Raw genomic sequence first — 25,287 nt, 5'->3', positions numbered from 1 at the left:
TTGATAAGTTATTGGTAAAATATCTCAGGATCTGCAGGCCCATTTATGTTCCGCCCATTGGTTTGCCTTAACTCTCTCCGTATACAGCATGATCCTGATGGGCCTGGTGACCATTTTGGCCATCCCCATTTTCGGTCTGACCGGCTTCCACATGGTTCTGGTGTCACGGGGTCGGACGACCAACGAACAGGTGACGGGAAAGTTCAAAGGTGGCTACAATCCGTTCTCGCGCGGCTGCTGGCACAACTGCTGCTACACACAGTTCGGACCCCAGTATCCCAGGTGAGTCCAGGGTGCCTCACGAGGAGGTTCCACTGTCCAGCTCGTGGCAGTACGGAAATTACCATAATAAATATCCAAATTGGACTGCCAATTATTGGCTCAGATTACCTTTTCCTTGGGGAGGCAATTTAACTGCAAATTGAAATAGTAGTATTGTAGATTGTAAACCCCCGAACTTGATAGCCAATTATCTTTTCGCGCCCCAGGGGAGAATATTAAATATCATAAGCACATACAAATACAATTCTAAAGTGTAATTTTCTAATAGATTGAGCAGCATATTTGATATCTTCACGCAAAGTGACATCATTTAAATGACACATTAAATCACAATATGAGCAAAAATATATAGGAAAAAATGTTGCGGCATTCCAAAGAATATAAAACATCATCAGCATTTAAAGATTAATTTTTAAGTGCCATTTTCTAATAGAATGAGCAGCATATTTTTTATTCTCCACTAAAATATCACACAATGTGACCTAATGCAAATGACACATTGAATGTATCAATCACAAAATGACCTCAATGGGACTTTAAATTATTAATCTTTTTAACAGTACTGTACATTTTAAATAGCTTATGTAATAGCTTCTTATGTGCGTTTCTAAAATGTCTGTTATATAGAATCTTACGAACTCATTATGAAATAGAAAATTGTCGAAGATATGAGATTTTAATTTTTTTTTTAAGTAGTAACTAGAGGTTTAGGAAATTTTTATTAATTATTCATTTTATTATAAGATATAAGATATATAATATAAGATAGATATAAGAGTATTGAATTTGTTATGTATCCTTAAAAGTCTTGTTTTGTATAGATTGATGCAAATACAGTTCAATCAAAATATTGTGTTGAGCCCGTTTTCTTGTCCGCCTGTTAAATTAGGTGTAGGCTAACCTTTAGATTAACACGAGGTCGAGAAAACGGTGCTTTTTCGTGAATTTTACTAATCGAAATGATTCTCTTTTGTATCCATAGCTTACTGAACCCGAAGAAGTACGCCTCGCGGAGGTCGCAGGTGCAGAACCAGGCGATCAGCACCATTTGCAACGACAGGAGCGGACAGCAGACGGGCGCCGGGGGCGGGGCCGGCGGCAATGGGACCGCCGCAGCGGTGGGCGGCGGAGCGGTGGGCAGCGGGGGAGGCGGGGGCGGTATGCGCGGCACTGCGGTGCAGTACTCACCACGCTCCTTCTACGACGCGACCCGCGAGAAGCGCGGAATTCAGGTAAAGACTTATATGGCCGAGGGCAATGGTTATAATCAACGGTCGGGCAGCACAACGCTTTACAGTAAGGTGGGTAAACAACAAGATTTTGCAATATCACCGAGAAAAGCGAAGCAGTTGCTATGCGAAACTCAGATTCCTATTAAATATATCTATGTATCCTATATCTATTGTATCTAATACCCCTAAATAGTGTGCCACAGGTGGCGAAACAGCAATCTCTTATGTAACTTGAATGTTTCCAAAAAACATCTCTGTTCCCATTCGGAATTTGTCGAAATTTAGAATATTTAATTGATATAATAAGTATGATATTACTGATTTAAATTTTAAATTCCATATAAAGGGCTTGTCAAAACTGAGAACTCTTTTCTTATTATTTCTTATAACAATAATTATAATTATAACAATTATAACTGATCTAAAATTCCTTATAAAGGGTTCATTTTCTTTTAGCGATTGCTGAGGCCACCTGTTGTTGTTGTTTGGCTTAGTTAATGTTGTTGTAATCGTAATTTGTAATTTGTGATTTGTGTTTATTTTACTGTAATTGTAACCGTTAACAGTTGTTTGTTTATGTTTGTTTTGATTTTGTTTTCATTTCTCATCTCGCCTCAATGTAAACAATTTCCATTTGATTTTCTTGACCTCTTACGTTTTTGGTTCTGTTTCTACAACAATTTTCCTTTGCTCATTTCGTATAATTTATCATTTGCTGTGATCCCCCAATAACCCCCAAGCCCCGCCCCCTCACCCCGCTTAATGCTTTGACTAATTAACTACAAAATCGATATGAATATAAACATATACATATATGGTATATATATACCATTCGTATGTATATTTCTGTAGAGAGCTTTATATTTTTTGGAGAAATCTGTGAAGTATCTTTGTGTTGTTGCCGCTGTTTTTTGTTGTTCTTGTTGTATTTATTCGTTCTCCGCGTGGGCGAATAAAAGTTTTTCCGCTTTTCCCAGCTGCTCCACACTACACATCCTTCAATCTCATTTTCCACTTTCCCAAACCGCTTTTCCTCTGCACTGCAAAAACTTTTTTGGCTGCCGCTATTACTTCATCTCCTTCTTCTCATTTTCCATCTGCTGCTGCATTTATATTTCATTATTTTCCTGGGAAAAAAAGGAAAATGGGGTGGTATGGGGGCTGCTAGTTAGTTAGTTAGTTAGTGCCACGCCCGTTTAATTGAAGGACAAGCAAACCAAATGATGCACACCCACCCATTACCCATTATCCATTTAGAGAAAGCAACGCTCACCCACTCAAAAGTTTTCCAAGTTCCCCCCTTTTTTCACCCCCTCCATTGTAATTGCTCTCAACTGTCCTTGACATGTCATGAAAAATACAGTGAAACCTCTGCCGAACGAAGAAGGGGAGTAGGAGAAAATATCTATCTGTCACTGTATAAATCTGTGTACCTATAAATAAATGTTATTTTATTTTCCTTTTTCATTTTTAGTAAATAACAAATAAATGGCACTTCAACTTTTAGTCACAAATGTATCTCAGCCTTTATTATCAAAGTTCAGTCCGTCTGTAAAACTTAAAATACATTTTAAAAAGACAAAAAAAAACGTAATACATATTGTGAAATTTATATTATTAATGCATAATATGCATAAAAAAGCAATACAAATCTTCAAGACACTTAAATCTTTAAGATAATGATGAGCTTCTAATGGAACCCTAACTTTCCTAATCCTGAAAATCCTAACAAAAACCAATTAAAATCACTTTGTTTGCTGCAGATTAAGTTTCACCAGTGCAATCAACTGAGAAAATTAAAAGGCTTCAAAATTTTCAATTTAAAATCAGAAACTTCGGAGTGACCGGAGTGGTTTCTCCCTAGTTTACCAACTTAGTTTCTCCCTATTTTCCCGACTTATCTCCGCATTAACCCACGAAAAACCCCCCCAAAACCCCACTTTGCATGCATGCGGTTGAATTTGTTGAGTTGGCCTTTTAAGTTGCTGGATATCCCGCTATTATTTGAGCTGCATTTCCCCTAATTTACCTTATTTGCTGACTCGTTTTCACTTTGCTGGGCACCTTAACCGTTTCCGTTTCCGTTACTGCGTATATATATCGTTTGTATATGCCGCCCAGAGCTGTCGTTATATCAGTATATATATATAATATATAGAAGTATATAGCATACATACTTATATCGAAAAGAATTGGTCGCATCTCCAAATAAACCAGCAAAAGATAAAAGAAAACAAAACCAAAAACTACACTTACTGCAAGCACCGAGAAAGGTAAAAAATCAAAAAAAAAAAAAATATTTAAAAAGTAACAAAAAAAAAAATTAAAAACTCAAACTAAATTCTTATTTTGTGGATCGTTTATTAATCACTTGATCGATCGATTGACCTTGACTTGTCCCGGAGGATCATTGATTTTAATTTATTGTCCCATTATGATTTCTTTTCCTGATTTCTTGTCTAAATCTAGTACATCTTGCCCTATTTTTCCCTCTCTTAATTGTATCTTTGTCTGTCCAGTCTTCCCTTTCTCTCCACCTGTCTGTCACACAAACCAATTGGAATGATTATAATAATTATTGGGATATATTTTATTGCATTTTGATCCTTTTTTTATTATTGGATCACTACAATTGGAAAACAGAAACACTTCAGTTTTAGGATAATTATGTGCAACTGCTTAAAGGTTTTCACTTAAGATTTAAATCAGAATTTGAATTTATTTTTGATATTATTGAGGGGTTACCATTGGGATGTAATCCTTTCTTTCCGTTTCTCTTATCGTTTTAGACATTTATGTCATTATGCAGTGCTTTTTCGAGTTTTCCTCTCTTTCATCTCTGACTTTTCCACACTTTTTCTTGCCGAATCTTATTTCTGGAGTTAATTACAGTGGGGAAAGTATTTCCACCATAGGACACTGTATGCCTTGAACTACAATTAATTAGCCGGGGGCGAGGGGCCAGAAGGAGGAGACACCCCACCCACTCCACTTCACCCCACTGACCACTGACCACTATCCTATTTCCACCACCCAAAAACCCTTCAGTTACCTTATTTTATGTTCATTTCCTCTTCATTTACCTTCATTTCTGTCGTTACGTGTTATTGTTTTCATTTTCACTGGGTTTATTACTATTTCAAGTTGAAAAACAATTATATCAGAGGAGTCACAGAATAATCACTTTCTGCAGTGATTTAAAATATCTAAAGTGATATGAAATCACTGTATACAGTCTACAGTGATTTGAAATCACTTTAATGTCATATGAAAAGTAACACTTTATTTTCTGATTCTCAAACCTTTTAAAGGGATTTTAAAATTACTTTATGAAGTGTTCAAGGATCATTGGGGTATTCAAATACCTGTTGTCTCTGATATATTATGTGGCCGCCCTGAAAAGTATATTAATTTCCCAAGATCACAGTTTTTGACAGTTATGTTGACTATGCGTGTTGAGATCTTTATTGAAATGTGTGAAAATGAAACCTTAACCAGTCCTTGTTTTATTCATATGTGATTTTTTTTTTTTGGAAATGATCGCAACTAAATGTAGGCCTAAGTCTGTGTCGATCTCATCACTATTTTTCGCCTGTGTTTAAGTCCGCCATGGACAATGGTAACTAATGAGCCCATCTTCGATATCGCAGCTTTCGCCGGGACGGGAGTGCTCCGACACGGACCTGGAGCCCCCGCCGGCCTCCCAGAGCCAGGACTGCGAGCCCACGCCCCCGCTGCAGCGCCACAACTCCAGCAGCTTCTACCTGCCGCAGGTGAGCGATGCCGGCGGTCTGAACGGCAGCGTTTCCACGGGCGGCGGCGGAGGAGGAGGGGGCGGAGGCGGGGACTCACCGCGCCACATGCGTCTCTACCATCCGCGTCACAGTCCGCACGCGAGGCCCAGGTGAGTTAATTAGCCGTAGCCCTGTAGTTATAGCCCCCCCCAGCTATTTGCTGTTCGGGGAATCGGATGGCACACGCACCATATATTTGCCCCGATTTCCGGGAATTCTTGCTCGTGTATTATTCAAACCGAAAGCTAATTGATTGCTCTATAGGAAGGTGCTCTAAATAGAAAATGGGTATAGGTATTATTGGCATTGCTTATAGGCAGGTATTGGAAATAACATTAAGGTGAAGCAAAGTAGATAGAATTTTTCTAAACACGCATTCAGTTATATTTTTATGCACTCTTTTAAGTAAGCCTCAAGTAAGAATAACAAATGTTTCAGCAAGGAGTAACCACTTTTATTTAAAGTCCCAAGATCCCTGAAGAATATATCGCGTATACGACTAGTTGTTCGGATTAACTTTCTTTATAAATAACGTAAAACATAGTTAATTGATAAAAACAATTATTGCAAATAGGGTATTATTCAAGTAAATTCGTTTAACATTTTTTAAGATGACTTAATAAATATAGGAATATACACAGATATTTAAATTACGATCGAATGAGAATTCTGTGGGCTTAGGTTGGGTGACTGAAAAGGTTTTTATTTCTATAGGGATTCGCTATCTAAGTTTAAGTGGGTTAACTGATAAATAAAAACCTTTATTTCTATAGGGAAATCAAGCTTTCATATTTTTTAAATCTCCATAGAGTTCAGATATGTGGGTTGTGACCATTATTTCTCTTGGGTTTCTATTTCGCTTTTTATATTCCCCCAGGAGTAGTTTTCTTAGATTGCAACCAGTACGAACACGTGTAGTTTTTATTTCTATAGGGATTCTGTATCTAAGTTTAAGTGGGTCAACTGATAAATAAAAACCTTTATTTCTATAGGGAAAGCTTATGTAATTTTTAATTCTCTGTAGAGTTCAGATATGTGGGTTGTGAACAATATTTCTCTTGGGTTTCTGTTTCGCCTTTTTAAGTTCCCCCAGTAGTGGTTTTCTTAAGTTACAACAAGTGCGTACACGTGTAGCCAAACTGTTCTGACAATCCATTATTGTATGTACATCCCCAGGGGTCTGGATCCGCAGCGGGGCTATACGAGTGATGCCCTATCGCCGGACCATCCCGTGGGCTATGGCGTCGGCGTCAACGGACCGCAGCAACAGCAGCAGCAGCAACAACAACAGGCACTGGCGGCGGCAGCGGCGGCGGCGGCGGTGGCAGCACAAAATCAACGCAGCGCAACTACCACGGCCACGCCCACCATGCAGCAGCGGATCAAGCCGCTGGGCGTGGCCACGCCCCTGGTGATGGCGAGTCCAGTGCGAAGGTGAGTGACGCCTCCGGGTTCCAATTTTCCGCCATATGTTTTCATGGTCCCCAAGTTCGTACCACCCACTTGCCCTGCCCCCTCGCTGTTGTTTTTGTTGTTGTAGTTGTTGTTGCTGTTGCTTTTATAGCTTAACCCCTTTCAGCCAGCTGGCTATATCCTTTAGTTGGTTTTTAAATCAAGACATCCCAGATCCTTTTTAATATTTTTATACTAAGTTCCCTGAACCATTCTGGTTTTTTTACTATAATATTTTAAATCAAATTGTTTCCTATTAGTATTATTGTCTGTGGTATTCATAAAATTGATTATAAGATATATTTGTAATTAAAGTTTTTTTAAGCCAGCTGGCCATTTGAACTTATACCTTTAGTTGGTTTTTAACTTTAGACAACCCAACAGATCCCAGAATATTATGTATTTTTTAGGTATTATGTAAACTCTTTTTTAATATTTTCATATTATTTTGTTCATCATTGATATTTATTAGAATTGTTAAAATTAGAATGGTTATTTGTAGTATTCATAGAGTTTATAATAAAGTATACAGGGGTGTTCCAGGGCTAAATCGAGTAAAATGTATATTAATGCACATAAAAAGTTGTGGCACCCCAAAAGTTATCAATATCGCTAAAACCAATGTTATTGAAAACCATTTTTCATACAAATCTATAGAACTGTTGTTATTGAATGGATCCTAAATCCCGAAGGGTTAAGCGACATGCGTGTGTGAGCGATTTTTCCTGAATGTGTGCTAGTGCTTGTTTAGTGGTGTTGCTTTGGATGAGCCCCCACCTTCAGCTTTAGCTTTACCGTTAGTTTGTTTGCTTATTTCCTTTGCTGGTTCGCCGCCTTTCGCGATTTTCCTGTAGGCGTGAGATCCTGAAGGACTAGTACTAAATTTATGAATAAATCTATGTATATCCCAGAGATTGTAATATCAATGAAAGTGGAAACTTCACCTTGTCGCTCTCCCTTTCGCACCCACCACTTGATGAGTAGAAAGAAACGGGATGGATATAGCGGGCGAAAAGGAAAGAGACGCCCTGTGGGTCAATAACCCCGCTTCTATGTACACCCCCAGTCTATTTGTTGCACTCACCCCCTCATCCAGTTGGTTGTTTTACCACTCATCTCGCTTTCGGCTCCCTTTTCTCCCATCTTATAAACTAATTAATTATTTTTTCCCACTTTTTCTTTTCCCCTTTTTGTGTGTGTGGTCTATTAATTTGTAGTCAATACTCAAATTCTGAGAACAGTACTAATTCCTAGGCTTAGCTTAAAGCAAAACCAAAACAAAGAAGTCCGTCGAGAAACAACAGAAAGAACCCAAGAAACAAAAATAATAATACGAATACCCCTTAAGTTTACCAAAAGTGAAGAGAATAAATAAATAATAATACGAAATAAGTAATGCAATGCGTAAGTTAAGCCCGAAAAAGGAACACAAGATATCGAAATGCAGAGGGAAAAAAGAATAAACCGGAAAATGATCCAAGAACCGAACCGTTCCGTTTTACACATAAGATATGAACACCCGTCTTCGTTGTCGTCGTTGTATCTTTCTTCCGCTCGTTCTTCGCTCTTTTTTCAACCTTCACCCGAACCACTGATCCACTGATCCATTGATCCACTGGCAACCACTTGAACTTGAACCACTCGCGAACCGAACCACTCTGCAAGAGCACCCTGTAAACCAAACCGAACCGAACCGAATCGAAAAAACGTTATCCGTAGACCTTCTACTAAGCACTTCTTCTACTTTCTTTCTGCCGCGCGAGGTGAGTTTTACTTTCTTTCTTTCGTTTCGTTCCGTTTCGCTTTCATTCTTCCGTTTTCTTACCGTTTTCGTTTCCGTTTCCGTTAATTTTGGTTGCCGTTTTCATTTTGCGTCCGCCTTTAACCCTCTCTCACCCCTCACATTCGCATTTAACCCGCGGTTCAGGATCCCCAGTTCCATATGACCATGTTCCATTCTTCGACATTGTCTCATCTCTGTGGTTTATGATTATAATAGTACTGCCTTTCGATTTAACGATGGATTTCTTCTCTGGTCTGTGATTCATTTTCTTTAAAGTAACTTACCATGATGTTAACCTTCGGTTAAATTGTTCATATATTCTTAACTCGCAAGTCTTATTAACTTTGACTGATGAAAACAAATATATTCATTTATTTATTACCTACAATATTTTATTATCCGGTATTTCGAAAAGGGTATACTATAAGACTATTGCGTTAGGGAGGTTACTAAAATGCCGAGTGATCCAAGTGGTCAATGTTAGAATTGTCGAAAAGATGTCACATACACAAGGTATTGTACATCTAGGTCGGAACTCAGAATCAAGGTCTCTAGAACACATTCGAAATCGGAGCAAAATCCAGATAAATTGTTGTATACCTTACTTCTCTTTCGGCACTCGGCTCTGTCTTCGTTTCTCTACGTTCCAATCAGGAAGTGATAAATATTAGTGGAATCGCTGGAGATCGAATGAGATACTATAAGATATCCAGAGAAATTTACACAAATCTGAGAAGTTTATAGGTATATTTCAAGTAAATTCAAGGGAGATAGGCCAAAGAAAATCTAGGAGAAGCAAGAGTCATCAATAAATTCCTAGTGTTGATAGAAAATTACAAGGAGAAGCCACCATGAGCAAAACACAGCGACAGGAGAGACAGGAGCGTGAGGATCTTGAGCACCTGAAATCCCTGCATCTGCTGGACAAAACGCTGCCCATTTCGGTGGCCTCCCCACCCGAGTTGCGATCCCGCCGGCAGTTCAGTTTCAATGGCCTGCGGTACGAGATGAGTGGGTTGCCACCGCCGCCGCCGCCGCCGCTGCAGATGCAGCTGTCGAGGCTCAGGGCGGGTGGAGGAGGAGGTGGCTCCCAGGAGAGAATGCAAACTCATGGCTCCAGCCACTCCATTACTGCCAAGTCCCCAATGGAGTCAGCTGGCGGTGATCATCAGGGTGGTGGTGGTGGTGGTAATGTCCCACGACCGGAGCAAAAGGGAGTCCTGCCCAAGCGGGTGTCCATGGGAGACAGAGCCCTGCTGATGAACGGAGGCGTTCGGATGCCTCGGCGAACCGAAGGAGACTCGCCCAAGGAGAAGCCAACAGCTGGCCAATCATCATCCTCGAACTTTGGCATCCAAACTGAGTGGCGGGATAAGAAAGAGGAAAAGCAGGAGCGGGATCACTTGAGGCGCGAAAGGAAGCACCGTCGCAGGCAGCAGTCAACGGAGCTGGAGAACAGAAAGTCCCACTCGGATGAGACCTCCACAGGCCTGACCTCTCAGCAGAGCTGGATGTTGGCCCAATCCCTGCTGAAGGCCTACGGCAGCGGACTAGTTCATCCGGCCGCCGGCGAGGGAGCCTCCTCCAAGATGGACTACATCACGCTCACGGGATTGGTGCTCGGCTGTGTGGCCTCGCATGCCCTCTTCTTCCTCTGCTGGTACTTCAGCTGGCTGAAAAGCCAGGCGGTGGGACTGCGGAAACGCTTCCTGGGCAATGCCAATCTGTGGGAGTTCTTCGACCTGGAGGACACCTCAAGGTACTCGGTGCAGACCAAACTGGTGCTGGCACCGCTGATCCTCGTCTGCGGACTGCTCTATTGTGTGGTCAACATGCTGCATCTGGTGGTGCAGGTGGTGCGGTCGGATGTGCCGCGCGCAGTGGTTGTGTTTGTCCAGCGGGTGGCGAACAGTGGTCTGCTGGGCACCATCACCATGGGACTGGCCGGCGGAGGAGGAGGAGCGGTGCGCGGGGGACGCCACAAGCAGGCGATCCGATAATTCCGGTCCATTTATCGCCAAGGATTGCTCGAGGAACAACCCCATTCGATTCCACATCCCTTCATTGTAGTTAAACCTGGCCAATCATAATGCCTTGGTGGTCTGTTTATTAATAAATGAAAAATGACTACAAACTTGGTTGTGATTCATACATTTTTAACCGTGGGTTAAATTTTGGTTTAATATTTCTTAATTGATTACATATTTTAGGGTACAATTAAACTGTTTAACTACTTGTATCTATTACTAAACTCATTGATTTAAAAATTCTTGTTGCAAGGCCATATTGACTTAACTGCAAGTTAGTTAACCGGTACAGTTTGCAAGCATTTGTGTGTCCTCTGTTACTAAACGATCTTGACATCCAGCTGTGGTTTAACCCTTGTTCTAAGGCCATAATCTCTCACTCACATCAGATCGGCTCAGAACACCCACAATATCTCTGTCTCTCGCTCATCGATCGCTATGTATTTTTCTAACCGTCAGTTAACCGGGCTGTTAACTTAGCAGCAGCTTTTCTGCTCGCTCTCAGCATGCTTTTAACAACTACTTGCGATTGTTTTGGATTAATTGGATTGATTATTAATTCCCGATTTGTGTGTACCTCCAACAGATCTAACCCGGGCACGCCCACCCAGCCGAGACGCCCCGATTTCATCGGACTGAACGCCCAGGCGGTGGCGCAGCAGCAGCAGCAGCAACAGCAACAACAGGCAGCGGCAGCAGCGGCCTACTACGAGTACACCAGCGGTCTGCCGCCGCAGCATCCGCAGGCGCCCAGCATCCAGCAGCAGCAGCAGCAACTGCTCCTCCAGCAGCAGCGCGTCCTCATGCAGCACCAGCAACAGCAGCAGGGTAAGTGATCTCTGGATGAATTGCCTGTTCCCTATGCTAATCCGAATCCATTTTCCATCCACAGCCCTGCAGCAGCAGCAGCAGCAACAGGCAGCGGTGCATGCCGCCCATCCGCAGCACGCTGCTTTGGCGCAGGCGGCCTACGGCGGCAGTCCGCAGCGGCGCTTCCTCTCCGAGGGCGAACTGGTGCGCCAGGGTGCCGGCGGAGGCGTGGCCGGCGGCGAGCTGTCCTACGCGCGCTCCAACAACACGGTGGATAACATACGAGAGCTGGCCGGCAGTCCGCAGCGAGGCGTTTACATGTGGAAGGACACGTCGCCGGGCTTCACCAGCTCCGTTGGACAACAACAACAGCAGCAGCAGCAGCAGCTGGGACAGCAGGTGGTCAGCAGTGGTATTGGCAGCAGTGCGGGCACGCTGTCCAGCAGTGGAGCCGCCGCCGTCGGTGTGATGCCGCATGCCCAGTACATGCAGGCGGGCGGTGGAGCCCATCCGCTGATAATGACGCACTCGCGACTCCAGGACTATGCCATCCAGCAGCAACAGCAGCAACAACAGGCGGCGGCAGCAGCGGCGGCAGCAGCCTCATATCATCGCTCCAATCCGACTAGTCCCACCACCATGCCACAGGTGTCCGGAGCCGGCCAGAGCTATATAGTGCGCTATGGAGGCGGCGGAGCGGCTGGAGCCGGCGGCAGCAGTGGCAGCTTGGCCAGCGTGACGGCCACCAATCCAGCCAGCGGAGGGGGAGGCTATCAGCCGGCACTGCGCGGCGGAGTGGCCGTGTTTCCGCCCAATCCGCTGGGCAATCCTCAGACGCAGCCCTCGCCACAGATCAAGCGAAAACAAACGCCCACGCGGCCCATGAGCTTTGTGCGTGCGCTGGAAATGACCGACTCCATGGAGATGCAATCGCTGGAGCAGCAGCAGAACGGCGGAATTCCCGGCAGCGGATCGGTGGGAAACAATCAGCAGGCTGGAGGAGGCGGCGGCGGCGGAGGTGGTGGTGGTGGACACCTGATGCAGAGCAACGCCTCCAATTCGGGCACTCCGGATAGAGCCAGCATCTACGACATGAACTACGAGATCTCCGTATAACCCGTGGTGGTGCCCGTGCTCCTGATGCCGCCACCCGCCAGCCAAGCTCCGGGCGCAGCAGTGGCTGCTCCAGCTGCTGCAGCTGCTCCAGTTGCCATGGCCAGCGCTCCAATGCAGCCACAGGGGCAGTTTTACAATGCCCAACTGGAGCCGGCTGCCTATGCATGCGTTCCTGTCCTGCCCTTGAAACCGATAAGCAATGGAATAGGAACCAATAGCCATCAGCACCACCATCATCATCACCAGCAGCAGCAACAGCAGCATCACCAACATCCGCACCAGAACATCCAAAACCAAAACCGAAACCAGAACCAGAACAAACGAAAATTTTCAACCTTCTTTTAGAGGGGGAGACTAGCATGTTTTTTTAATTTTTTTTTTTTATAACGAATGATTTGAAAGAGCGCTATATAGAGAGATGTATCTAAACCCAGAGCTATTTACACCAGATGTGTGTGTATATAAGTTGCACTGCTGTTGTAGCTATCTCTAAACTATAAGTAATTTTATTATGTAATTTTTATGCTTGTTATTATGATTATTTTTTAAAGCACTTTGGAAGACCATTTACATGATCGGATTTCAAAAGAAATTATTTATACTTTTAATGCTTTTTATACATACATATGATCGAAACCGAGAAAATAGAGTGGAGATGAAGAGAATATGAGATAAATTGAATTACGGGCAAGAGGAAAAATACAGTGCGTTTCATGAGGGGGAAACCCCCAAAGCATGGGCAATGCCACGCACTGTGTTCGTCCTGCCGATCTGCTAAATCTATTATACATATAGTACACACATATATGGAAACCTTTTGCAATCAACTTGAAAATCGCCAAAATTTGTACGTCTTTGTCTGTGTGTGTGTGCCCGTCTGTCTGTCTGTGCATGTATGTGTTTAACATTAGTCTTTATAAATTTATATCTATTTATGCCATATAATGTATATAGGATGTGCTACGTCAGGGCCCAGGTGCAGAGAACTTTGTCATTTGTGTACATAGGTGAAGAAGTTGGAGGGAGACGGAGGAGGAGGAACCGATTTGTGCTTAGAATACAGAGAGAGATTATATGATGTGGTGGCGAATTTAGAGGGTCCAGGGACCCCAGATCTGGACGGATGTTGTATTTCTTTGCTACGGGTTGTGCGAAGCAACTCCTAATCCACGAAAAATCTGTAAATAGAACCCCGTTTTGTAAGAACTACCTCCCTCCTCTCCATTATTCCTCAGTCCAGTGAAGCGAAAGGTCAAATCGCGACAGTGCAGGGACAGTGCGTTTCGGGGCCGTATAATCGCAATACCTATTTATTCAGCAACCTAAGGTTTCATTCGAAGTCATGCTATAAGTTAAACGCACCTTATTTCTCGCTCAGGATATTGATTAGAAGCAAATGTCATTTTCACTTTCACAAACACCACCCCCCTTACAGCCCCGAAACGCACTGTCCCCCGGTTCGTTACACACTCCCAGTAGAGTTTTATATTTTTTTCTTCCCATCATTTACTTAGAATTCGTAAGAGAGAGAGCCCTAATCTGGAACCGCGATTTTCGGTCCGTGTAACTTGAATGTCGTCCAATTTAAATCAGTTATGATTTTCCTGTACATAGGTGTAATAACGAATAACGCATGAGAATTCATCGGTTCGAGACTACCAACTACGTACGACGCCTGCTTGCCTCTATAGGCACCCCAACTTTGTTGTTATGTTTTTAAGTGAACTTAGCTTTTATACCGATCCCCCGAATGTGTGTGTGTTCTTAGATCAATTCAAAGGCATGTTTCAGTTCGATTTCTTGGCTCGTTTGGTTAATACGAAAGGCAAATGGCAAATTTCTAGCGATAATATCTGTAAGAAAGTTAGCTATACACACGACACTCACGCGATCGATCGAGAGAAGGAGAGAGAATTATACATGTGTAAGGCGATCCATCCCGCATCAGACCCTCTTCCCAGCCCCATAGATCATGAGAATTTGCAAGGATCAAAACTTGTATAGACTATGCAATGAGGTGGGCGACCTAGGTTTCTGGGGCGGCGATTTTCGCCTCTAAATTCGATTTCTTCCACAAGTATTATTTGGTTATTTTTATCCATATTTTTACTAGGATTTCCAATTATCGAATATTAACTTCCAGTTACAGAGATTTTGGTGAACATATTGCTGCCCCGGCCACGTATTTCGCACGCCTTATATTACGGATCAAGAGTATATATTATACACACGTATATTTAAGCGTTTTTTGCTAACACATTAATTCATGAATTTGCAACAATATTTAATATAAATACCGAAATGCATATACAAACAACAAAAAAAAAAAGAACAAAAAACAAAAGAAAAATCGAGAAAAACAAAAGTGTAATGTAAAATGTAACGAGAAAGTAAAAAACAAACGGAAGAAATTGTTTTAGATTTTTATACCAAATTTAATTAATGTAAAACCACGAATTGTTTATTTTTTGTATACCCCGTAACCCCCGCCAGAATGAGAGAAATCCCAGCCAGAGAAATCCTCGAGTTCTAAATTGTTTTTTTTTGTATTGAATACTTATGTAATTTGTAAATTATATGACAAGTAATCAAATAGCAAGCATAAACAGCAAGGCAATTAATAAACAATACAAATAAAAATGCAAAATGAAGTCGATGTTTTCATGTTTATTTATCCTTCGAATTTATTTCTTTGAAAATGAGCCAGACAGTGACGGTATCTTGACAAAGCTGTTCATTTTCTAAATCTATTTATCGTTGAAAGTAAGTATTTTGTTCTAAAATCCTTCTACCTATTTTTTGACACAAACAAAATAGGTTTTTATGGCAATTATTTTGCAAAAAACAGTCGAAATTGGGAATGCTATACCTCGCTGAGCTCGTAATTAAATTCCCAATCGATTGGCATTCAAACCCGGAAACTTTAATTTTTGGCCGATTTTCGCAAAAATAGACGATGTTACCCCTTATCAAAAATGTGAAATTTAGTCAAAAAATAGATTTCCCGGAATGTGATGGGGATCGGAAGCCTAGGTTGTTAGCTGCTCAAAACAGTAAGTCTTTCAGCTGTGCGCCTCGTTTTGACCAAGATACGACTGAAAAACTAGAAAATAGAATGGTATTTTTTGACCCAAACAAACTAGGTATTTTGGCAATCATTTTGCGAAATAAAGTCGGAATCGGGAATGCCATACCTCGTTGAGCTCGTAATTAAATTCCCAATCGATTGGCATTCAAATCCGGAAACTTTAATTTTTGGCCGATTTTCGCAAAAATAGACGATGTTACCCCTTATCAAAAATGTGAAATTTAGTCAAAAAATAGATTTCCCGGATTGTGATGGGGATCGAAAGCCTAGGTTGTTAGCTGCTCAAAACAGTTAGTCTTTCAGCTGTGCGCTTCGTTATGACAAAGTTACGACTGAAAAACTGCAAAAAATTATGGTATTTTTGACTGAAATTGTTCTACCTCTTTTTTGACCCAAACAAACTAGGTTTTTTGGCAATCATTTTTCTCCCTCGTAAGTATCAACCCAAAATTTAAAGACATTAGCTTACAAAAGCAGTTTTTCAGCTTCCGCTGTACATTTTATTGTTTTATACATCAAATGGATTTATAGACTCAATTCAGGCTTAACTAAAATTGGAATTATCAACACTGTGTTCAACATAAACTTAAACTAGGGGATCTCAAAATTGCACTAAAGAAGGGAGGACGTGAAGATCTGCTTCAGGATGTGAGGTAGCTTGGTCAGGTCCAGGCAGACGTAGCTCTGTCCCGCCGGCATTTCCGCATTGATTCTGGAAGAAAGGAAAATAGACAGTTAGGAACTGTTTTTTAAAAAGCTTAAGGAGTAGATAATACTTACTCATCCGCCTCCTCGGCCAGGCTGCCAATGAAGATGGCATAACCCTTGACCTTCGGTTCGCCCCGCTTGAGGGCCACAGCCAGATCCTTGGGGGCGATGCCGTACCGCTGCAGATTGGCGTCGCTGAGGACCACCACAATGGCATTATCGAAGTCCTGCTCCGCTCCCAGCGCGGAGCAGGCCTCCCGCGCCGCCTTCACCGTGGAGTCGCCGGACCAGCAGAACTGCGAGTGCGCGTGCATCATCCGGATGGCCTCGAAGCGCTCCTTGTCGTTCTTCGGCGGACTGCCGGCGGCCACGAACGGAATCTCCCAGCCCTCGCCGCTGTGGCCGACGATGTCGTAGACGATCTTCTTCTCAAATCCCTCGAAGGCCTCCATCACCATGACCACGGCCTCCAACTGACGGTCCAGCCGTCCATCGTAGCCATTGAACCTGAAGGATGAGAATTGGATTTAATTTACCTCGCTTTGACCAAGTTACAACTGAAAAAATAATGGTATTTTTGTCTGAAATCCTTCTACCTATTTTTTCACTCAAGCAAACTAGGTTTTTGGTCATAGTTCTGCGAAATAAGGTCGGAATGGGGAATGCCATACCTCTTTGAGCTGGTAATTAAATTCCCAATCGATTGGCATTCAAATCCGAAAACTTTAATTTTTGACCGATTTTCGCAAAAATAAACGATGTTACCCCTTATCAAAAATGTGAAATTAAGTCAAAAAATAAATTTCCCGGATTGTGATGGGGATCGGAAGCCTAGGTTGTTAGCTGCTCAAAACTGTTGGTCTTTTAGCTGTGCGCCTCGTTTTGACCTAGTTACGATCGAAAAACCACAAAAATATGGGTATTTTTGACTAAAATCCTTCTACCTATTTTTTGACCCAAACCAACTAGGTTTTTTGGCCATCATTTTGCATGAGGCAAATATCCATACACCCCCTACCAAACTCACCTGTACATCGAACCCGATACATCTACTACGAGCTTGAGACGGTTGGGCTTCTCCTGGACGTGATCCGCCCAGGGATTGGCCTCCGCCCGTCGCCTGTAGATGTTCTTCTCGCCGGTGATGCCCTCGACGAGTCGGGTGTCGTCCAGATCGCCGTGGGTCTGGTACTTCTGCCACTGGCGCTCCTTGCTCTTCGTTTGCATGGCGTCCATGATGGCCTTCAGCTGCTGCACCTGCTTGCGATTGGGCTCGCTGAACTGGGCATACAGCTTGTGGTCGTGGGCGGACATCTTGATCTCCTTGAGCTTCTCCTCGAACGCCTTGCGGTTCATTTCGCGGGCCGCCCGCTTGATCTCCTCGGGCACATCGGCCTTCTCCTCGTCGCTCAGTTGATGGACCTTGTGGCCCTTGTCCAGGCGGAAGGGTCCGCCCTTGCCGCCCAGTCCGGCGGTGTCGCGGCCCCCGCTGCCGCCCGCCCACGTGTTGCCGCCCACATGCGGCTCGTTCTTGGGATCCAGCTTGCCGAACTTGGGCCCAGAGACGCCCAGTCCGCTGTGCCGGTTCACGGATGCCTGCAGCTTCTTCTGCCGCCTGATGGCCTGGATCTCCTCCTCGGCGTACGACTCGATGCCATGCTTGGCCAGCACCTGGGTTACTTGCTGCAAAGCCTCGGGCTGATAGCGATCGAAGTCCAGCACATTGCCCACCACCTCGGACATGTTCTCCTCCGGGTAGCGCTCCAAGTGCTTGACAATGCTCACCACCTCGCGGGTGGAGTACGGATAGTTGAGCATTCCCTCGTCGGCGAGCGTTCGAAGTTCGCCGAAGGCGTTCACCAGGGTGCGTAGGGTTTTGATGGGCACCTTGGGTCCGTATTGCTGCAGCAGAAAGATCTCGGAGTCCGGGTCAGGATTGCTAATGGCATGGCAGCTGAAGACATCGCCCAGGGCGGCAAAGAAATCGTTGCCCAGGAAGGGAAAGCCCGGCCGATTGGCCAGCACGATTAGCCGGAAATCGGGATGGGTTTCAATGGAGTTGGGCACCCTTCCACCGGCGCCCGGCGGCACAATCCTCCGGCCATCGGCCAGCACCATCTCGCCGCTCTCCACCAGGGTGCGCAGGATGCAGGTCACATTTACCGGTGCCTTGTCCGCCTCGTCCACTACCAGAACGTGGCCGGATCGAACCGCCTGGACGAGGGCACTGTCCTCATACGACACCTGGCCATCCTTGAGCGTCGCCTGTAGCGTCAGGCTGTGCACCGTGGTGTCCCGATGCAGCTGAATGTACTCCCTGGGACGCTGCATCAGCTCCAGCAGGCGGTCGACCAGCTTGTTCTTGCCCACTCCCTGGTTGCCCACCAGCAGGAGGTGCTCGCCGATGAGGTAATCCTGCAGCAGGCGCTCCAGCAGCTGGACATGCTGCGGCATTTCGTAGAACAGGGTGCTGGGCACCTTGGACAGCTGCGCCTGGCTGGGATTGCCCAGTGGCCAGCGGGTGGAGCCAATTCTCAGGGTATTCTCCTCCACAGCTATCTGATCCTTGGTGCTTCTGGGTTTAGTCTCGCGTGGTCTGATGCCCACCTGTTGGATGGCCTGTTCCAGGGCACTCCTCGAAAGGGTCGGCATGAATCTGGCCAGGAATGTGTTCTGCAGCATTTCGTGAACATCGCTCAGCTCACTCTGCGGATAAGCAGCCAGACGGCGGGCCAGTTTCAGTAACTGCCGAGTGGACAGGGTGCCCGCCAGTCCTTGCAGCAGGGGATCCTGGGAGGACCTCAGCAGTTGGGCCAGTTTTAGCAGTGACTCCATGCCCGAGGGCAATTCGCCACCGCAGAGCTGAGCCAGCAGTTCCTGCTCCTCGCTCTGGCGCAGCGGACGCAGCTCCTGGTATAGAAACAGGCTGAGAAGTTCCGGAGTCAGCCAGCTGGGCTGCCCGCCACCGGGACGCGGTGGCTCTGCCAAAGCCACCACGCGGAACGACTGATGCATGGGCAGGAAGCCGAGTCCGGCGAGTTGAGCCTCGGTGAAGCCCTGCTGGAGCAGGGCCTGGAAGCGATTCGCTCCCAGAAGTGTGGTGCCATCGCACAGCTGCAGCTCGCGATCGTGAATGAGACTGTAAAATATATATAGTTATGCATATATTTAATGTGTAAATCGTTTTATCCCGGACTCACCGCTGCAAAACGCTGGCCGTGCTTTTGTGCAGGCGATGCAGTCCATTCAAGACCGCCACGGATCCCGACTTGGCTGCCCGGACCAGCGGCGAATCCCTCCAAACGGTGTCTCCCTGCGGACTCGTGATGCGCTGCTGGACGATATCCCTGCTGGTCATGTCCTCGTACAGCATCATGGGCTCCGAGGTCTGCCGGAGTAGGCGGAGGAGTTCCTGGGTCAGGGTCAGCTTGCCCACGCCCTTCTCGCCCATGAGGCACACATCCCCCACGGCGTAGGCCTGGAGCAGGCTGACGAGGGCCTGTCTCTGATGGGGCAGATCCACGAAGCTGCTGGCAGCCGGAGGAGTCTGTCCGCCAGGCAGATTCAGCTGTAGGTCATCCAAGTTCAGAAGAACTTGCCCCTGATCTCCACTCTTACTCTCGATTTTCTTGATGCTCCGGCTGGGTATCAACTGGATGTCCAGTTTCTGGAGCAGCTCCTCCACGCGCTTCTTTTGATCGGACTTCAGCATGGTTTGATAGGGATATATGCGACTGATGACATCGTGCAGACTCAGCGAGGGATTAGCCTCCTAGAGGAAGAAATCAAAGGGAGTGTGTGAGAACCTCGTCCGGAATGGCACGACGTTTATGTGGCTACCAGCATTTTCACACCCAATTGCAGGTTGTGGAGGGGAAAGTCCGGCAGTTGGAGCGCCGGATCCGCCTGCTGCAGGGTCAGGGCGAAGGTTAGCAGCTGTTTCAACTGCTCGCCGGGCACAGAGGGCGCCTCCTGGTGCAGTTCCTCGTACAGCTCGCCGTAGGAGTAGGTGGTCACGTTGCGGGACTGGAAGCGGGAGCGCAGTGGCGGGTCCAGCGGCGTGCCCTTGTACTTGTGGGTGGGCAGACCCAGGGCCACCACACGGAATTGCTCGGAGACGCGCAGCAGTCCCCATTCGTCCAGCTGTTCCCGCGAGTGTTTCTGGAATAACCAAAGGGTGTGGTTAGCTTGGGATTAGGTCCACGCTGGATGACCCACCTCCAAGAGCTTGTCGTAGCGCTCGGGAGCCATCAGGAACTTGCCGCTCTCCAGGTGCATCTCACGGTTCTCCAGCAGATTGTTCAGTATGGGCAGCACATTGCGCTCCGCATGCTCCACTCCGTCCAGCACCAGGACACGACCATTGAGGGCCGCACGCACGGCTCCCTGGTCGTGGTAGATGGCCGCCTTGTCGTGGATCTCGCGTCGCTGCTTCAGGTCGCTCTCGGTGGTGTCCCTGCTCAGGGCCACGTACTCCACCTCGCGCTGTGTGAGCTCCAGGAACTGCATGGCCAGCTGGCGGCGCAGGGGTCCCGGCTGTCCCAGCAGGAACATGTCCTGCCGCAGTGCATCCTTTTGCAGCATCCATCGCAGGTGGTGCAGGGCCGACTGCGACAGCTGGAGGGTGCCATCCGGAGCGTATTTCACTGGTATTTGGTTGGAGAACAGAGGAGATTTTTAGCTTTTGAATATATATAGGTTTAGGTACTTTCTTGGTATATAAACATTTATAAAATATTAACCAGATGACATAATAATCTCTCCACAAGTACATAGTCATGCAACTTTAACAGAATTTACATTAGGAAAATAATAAATACATTTAAATATAAATACATAATATAAATTATATCAGTATTCTTCTACACAATCTACATAGAGAAATAATACATTTTTGCTTCATTAGACCTAAAATATACTTTCTTATTAATGGAATAAGTTAGAAACATTTCAACTCTTAAAAACAGTTTTATATTGAACATAAAATTTAATAGAATTTCATTGATGATTCGTAAAATCACATGAACAAGTGTATAAGAGCCTGTACGCAAATTTTGCAAGTACATTTGTCAAATGTTGGCTATTTCATAAAAACATGATCAAACTCTTTATATATAGTTCGAAAAACAAATTTGGCGTGGGTTTAGGATCCTTTTGGAGCAAATATCACCGGCTAGGTGAAGAGACAGCCGTAAAGTATGTACTGATAATAAGTTCTAGGTTTTTCTTTTATCGAGAGTTAACCATCGGAGTTATCCCTTTTTGGCATTCGACTTGTTTTTTCCCTTTTTCCCATTGGGTGTCTGCTTCGGAATCGCCTGGCACTCGATGATCCCTGTTTGGGCGATGCGCAACTCCATCCGCTCGGTGGCGAAACCTCTGCGCTTGCCCAGTTCGGCGGTTCCGACGATGAAGTCCTTGATCTTGGCGTCCTTCACCAGGAGAAGGGTGGGCAGCTCCTGCATGCGCAGCCGGCGGATGAGAAAAGGTGCATTGGCCGAGTCCATCTTGCAGAACCTGGCCTCCATGTGCTTGGGTGCCAGGATCTCCAGGTGCCGATCCACGATTCTGCACTGCTTGTTGTCGACGCCATAGAAGTGGCACACAAAGTCCCGCGACTTCTTGGTCATCTTGAAGAACTCCTTTTCATCGGCCAGCTCCGTGTATTGCCCATGGCTGTTCTTGATCCACTCCCGCTGCTTCTTTTCGGTTACCTCCTTCATTTCTGTGGTCAGTCGATCCTTCAATAGCCAGTCGATGCAGCTGGTTCTCTAGAAGATCAGTGTCTTATTGGCTCTCGGTGTTGTCCTTGTTTTTCTGGTTTTCTGGTATCTCGATTCGTACTTGTTGTTTTAATTTTACAGATTCTATGTTTACTTTACTATGAGACGCTGGAATCAAGTCTGACTTGTGGAAATCTTATATTTTTAGACTTTTAGGTCCATAGGTATTAGGTAACTTGGATCTACAAATACTATTTTTAGTTCCCTTTTTAAAATACAACTATGTATATTAAATCAAAAGGACCTTGCAGATAAAGAATCTTTACGAATAATATACTATTACATAGGAATATATACATATTTATAAGTCATTGCGAGATAACAATATTGTATTTCTATTTTCATGATATTGATATTCTTATATTCTTTGTGATATGATATTTAAATGATATTGTATTATATGGTTGGAAGATAACTTTTTCTTTATGAATACAGGACATCTTTATAAATCATTGCGAATTAACATTATTGTATTTCTATTTTCATGATATTGATGTTCTAATATTCTTTGTAATATGTTATTTAAGTGATGTTGTACTATATGATTGAAAGATAACTTTATCTTTATGAATATGGATATATTTTCTAAAAACTGTTAAGATGATAAGATATAGTAATCCGATAAATGCATTTTGCGATCAGGAAATAAATTATGGATTATTTAGAGTTCTGGAATTGTGCTTTGAATGAATATGAATACATCCCTATGTTATGAATATGATATTTTCTAAAAACTGTTAAGATGATAAGATATAGTAATCCAATAAATGTATTTTGCGATCAGGAAATATATTATGGATTATTTGGAGTACTGGAATTGTGCTTTGTTTTACTACCTCAAGGATCTGATCTAATGATATGATACAATGGGGAAATGACCTAGATCTGCAGAGCGCACGGAGATAGAAATATGTACCTAGTTGACCTTTGTACTAACCGGAGATCTTGGTCCCCCGGAGTCCCCCTTCCCATTCCCATGCTCACCGTATTGCTGCGGCACCAGCTGCGGATCCTTGGGCCTGCTTAGTCGCACGCTCACATCGCCGATGGTCAGGCTGTCGTCCTCCGGATCCTTTCCAGACGCCGTGCTCGCCCAGCTTCGCCGCCACATCCTGCCGTTCCGGAGGCTGTGACGCAACAGGTGGCCGTGTTGGGTTTGCAGGAGGTTGGCCAGCATGGCCGTCGCTGAGAGGGCTACGGTGGGGCCTTAGTGGGTCAACTTAAATCGGGCTGGAGCTCCGAAAAACAGGTTGTTTTTACCGGATTTATTTGGCTAAAACGGCGGCGGTCCGCGCGTGTTTACCAGAACAGTGCTGCCCATCGGGGTAGAACAGCTGATGGGACAGTGCTGCCCTGTCACGGTTTGAGTCTCCGCTTAACCCAAGAATAAAAGAACACCCTTGTTATGGTTATTTTTAGGCTAACCAACTACTGTCACACTGGCAGAAACGAATAACGCAATTGGAAGCCTTTTTTAATATTTAGTCATTTTTACCTATTTAACTGCAAATTAGCTAGTTTAAAATGACCACAGCAGCGCGACCGACCTTTGACCCCGCCCGCGGAGGCTCCGGTCGCGGCGAAAAGGACCTGAGTGCCCTGAGCAAGCAGTATTCCAGTCGCGACTTGCCAGGCCACACCAAGCTGAAATACAGGTAGTATTCGCTAAAGGCGATTATTGGGTAATCGCGGGACTAATTCGCATATGTTTCGCTTCAGGGAGACGGGCCAGGGCACCAGCGAGGAGATCCGCAACCGTGATTTCCGCAAGGAGCTGGAGGAGCGCGAGCGCGAGGCCCGCGCCGGACCAGGAGCCACTTCCTCTTCGGGGAAGGCTCTGCCCTCCATTGTGCGCAAGGCCATCGAGGCGAACAATGCGGGTGGTGGAGGAGGCGTCGTCGCTGCCAAGCGGGCCAAACCCGATGTCCTGCAGCAGCAGCAGCAGTTGCAGCAACAGCAGGCCGCCAATCTGGATGCCGATGAGCCGCTGGACAACGACAGCTCCGATTCGGACAGCGATTCGGATGACGACGATGCCGCCCTGCTGGCCGAGCTGCAGAAGATCAAGCAGGAGCGCCTCCAGGAGACGGCACGCCGCGAGTCGGAGAAGAAGCAAGAGGACGAGCGCATTCGCATGGAGAACATCTTGTCGGGCAATCCGCTGATCAACTACGAACCCGGCACCGCCGCCTCGGCCGCCGGAAGGGCTTCCGGCCTGGGCGGCGACCTCAAGATCAAGCGCCGCTGGGACGACGATGTCGTGTTCAAGAACTGCGCCCGCTCTGCTCCCGAAAAGAAGACCCACTTCGTCAACGACGCCCTGCGCTCCGATTTCCACAAGAAGTTCATGGACAAGTACATCAAGTAGGCGTCTTAAGCCTCGCTTTAAGATTTAAGCGCTTTTTTGTAATAGTTTAAGTAAACCAATTGTCAACTTTTTTTGGCCTTCCGCCTGACCATTAAAATTCGCATTTTGTAAGAATAGTTTGTATCGGTTTTTGTAGGGAACGTGGTCAAGATCATGGCCAAAGCAAGTCTTTAATCATATCTATGAATGTATTATTTATTATGTTGTTCTTAATGCATTCTTAAAGCCCACATAGATTTCAATTGCATTTTTTTAAGATAACATTATATGAGTCATTTCGTTCATATTTGAAAAGAGATTTGATCAATTGGATTTCACAATATTGTAATTCTCCATAAAAAGATTTATTTTGTTACGTATTTAAATCGAAAAGATCTCTTTAAAACATTCAAAATCAAACAAATTTAATGAGCTTTGTTACTTTTTGGCTTAGTGATAGGATAATACCTCCCTTGGCCAACCTAAATTTTAATTGCCTTTTTCAAAAAGTTCCTATTTCAAGAGTTATTCTTTAAATTCCACCAATTCAATTTAATTTTTTAAAAGATAATGTCACAATATTGTAAATCTCCCTAAGGACTTGCATTCAGTACTATCGAACATCATTGCCTTTCGGTTTAGTAATAGAAAACTGGCTTAGATAAAGGTTTACAGGGCTACCTTTTCTTTTATTATCTGGCCAGTCTTTTTAAATTGCTGAGGTCGACTTTATTTGGGGAATAGGTACGCTTCCCTCGAGCTGTGACCCAATGACTGGGGGCTGACCGCGAGTGCGAGTCCGAGTGCGAAGGGCAGGAACCCTAACCAAAGTGTGAAACCGCAAAAAACATCGGTAGCCCGTCGA

General features: G+C 45.0%; 4 protein-coding genes across 9 annotated transcripts in view; 3 read left to right on the top strand and 1 right to left on the bottom strand.

Annotated features, from left to right (window-relative positions):
- LOC119558323 (neurogenic protein mastermind) overlaps nucleotides 1-15,138 on the top strand; it is a 38,109-nt gene extending 22,971 nt beyond the window's left edge. For 2 of the 6 annotated variants that reach the window (XM_037871739.1, XM_037871738.1), the window contains exons 6-11: nucleotides 88-282; nucleotides 1,265-1,514; nucleotides 5,165-5,418; nucleotides 6,485-6,742; nucleotides 11,157-11,398; nucleotides 11,463-15,138. In XM_037871739.1, coding sequence (XP_037727667.1) covers nucleotides 88-282; nucleotides 1,265-1,514; nucleotides 5,165-5,418; nucleotides 6,485-6,742; nucleotides 11,157-11,398; nucleotides 11,463-12,496 — 2,233 coding nt within the window. In that variant the 3' untranslated portion in view covers nucleotides 12,497-15,138. Of the gene's footprint in view, nucleotides 1-87; nucleotides 283-1,264; nucleotides 1,584-5,164; nucleotides 5,419-6,484; nucleotides 6,743-7,977; nucleotides 8,524-11,156; nucleotides 11,399-11,462 lie in introns of those variants that run through there. The other 4 variants (XM_037871736.1, XM_037871735.1, XR_005220183.1 and 1 more) reach the window with 3 other exon arrangements.
- On the top strand, nucleotides 8,563-11,140 carry LOC119558324. The gene has a single exon (XM_037871740.1). It carries the CDS (start codon nucleotides 9,395-9,397, stop codon nucleotides 10,541-10,543), a length of 1,149 nt encoding a protein of 382 aa, XP_037727668.1. The 5' UTR covers nucleotides 8,563-9,394; the 3' UTR covers nucleotides 10,544-11,140.
- A 911-nt stretch (nucleotides 15,139-16,049) lies between the features above and the next one.
- On the bottom strand, nucleotides 16,050-23,404 carry LOC119556319 (von Willebrand factor A domain-containing protein 8). Its single transcript, XM_037868406.1, has 7 exons — nucleotides 23,060-23,404; nucleotides 20,511-20,938; nucleotides 20,133-20,453; nucleotides 19,493-20,064; nucleotides 17,320-19,431; nucleotides 16,365-16,799; nucleotides 16,050-16,296 (listed from the first exon to the last, which is right to left on the bottom strand). Exons 1-7 carry the CDS (start codon nucleotides 23,250-23,252, stop codon nucleotides 16,197-16,199), a joined length of 4,161 nt encoding a protein of 1,386 aa, XP_037724334.1. The 5' UTR covers nucleotides 23,253-23,404; the 3' UTR covers nucleotides 16,050-16,196.
- Nucleotides 23,405-23,513: 109 nt separating this feature from the next.
- Nucleotides 23,514-24,559, top strand: LOC119556320 (protein CWC15 homolog). The gene is made up of 2 exons (XM_037868407.1): nucleotides 23,514-23,730; nucleotides 23,795-24,559. The coding sequence occupies exons 1-2, from the start codon at nucleotides 23,600-23,602 to the stop codon at nucleotides 24,441-24,443; spliced, it is 780 nt and encodes a 259-aa protein (XP_037724335.1). The 5' UTR covers nucleotides 23,514-23,599; the 3' UTR covers nucleotides 24,444-24,559.
- Nucleotides 24,560-25,287: the final 728 nt, after the last annotated feature.

Source organism: Drosophila subpulchrella, chromosome X (genome assembly GCF_014743375.2).
Source record: "Drosophila subpulchrella strain 33 F10 #4 breed RU33 chromosome X, RU_Dsub_v1.1 Primary Assembly, whole genome shotgun sequence".
In the NCBI taxonomy this organism is placed as follows: domain Eukaryota; kingdom Metazoa; phylum Arthropoda; class Insecta; order Diptera; family Drosophilidae; genus Drosophila; species Drosophila subpulchrella.
This window is presented reverse-complemented; position numbering and strand designations above follow the sequence as displayed.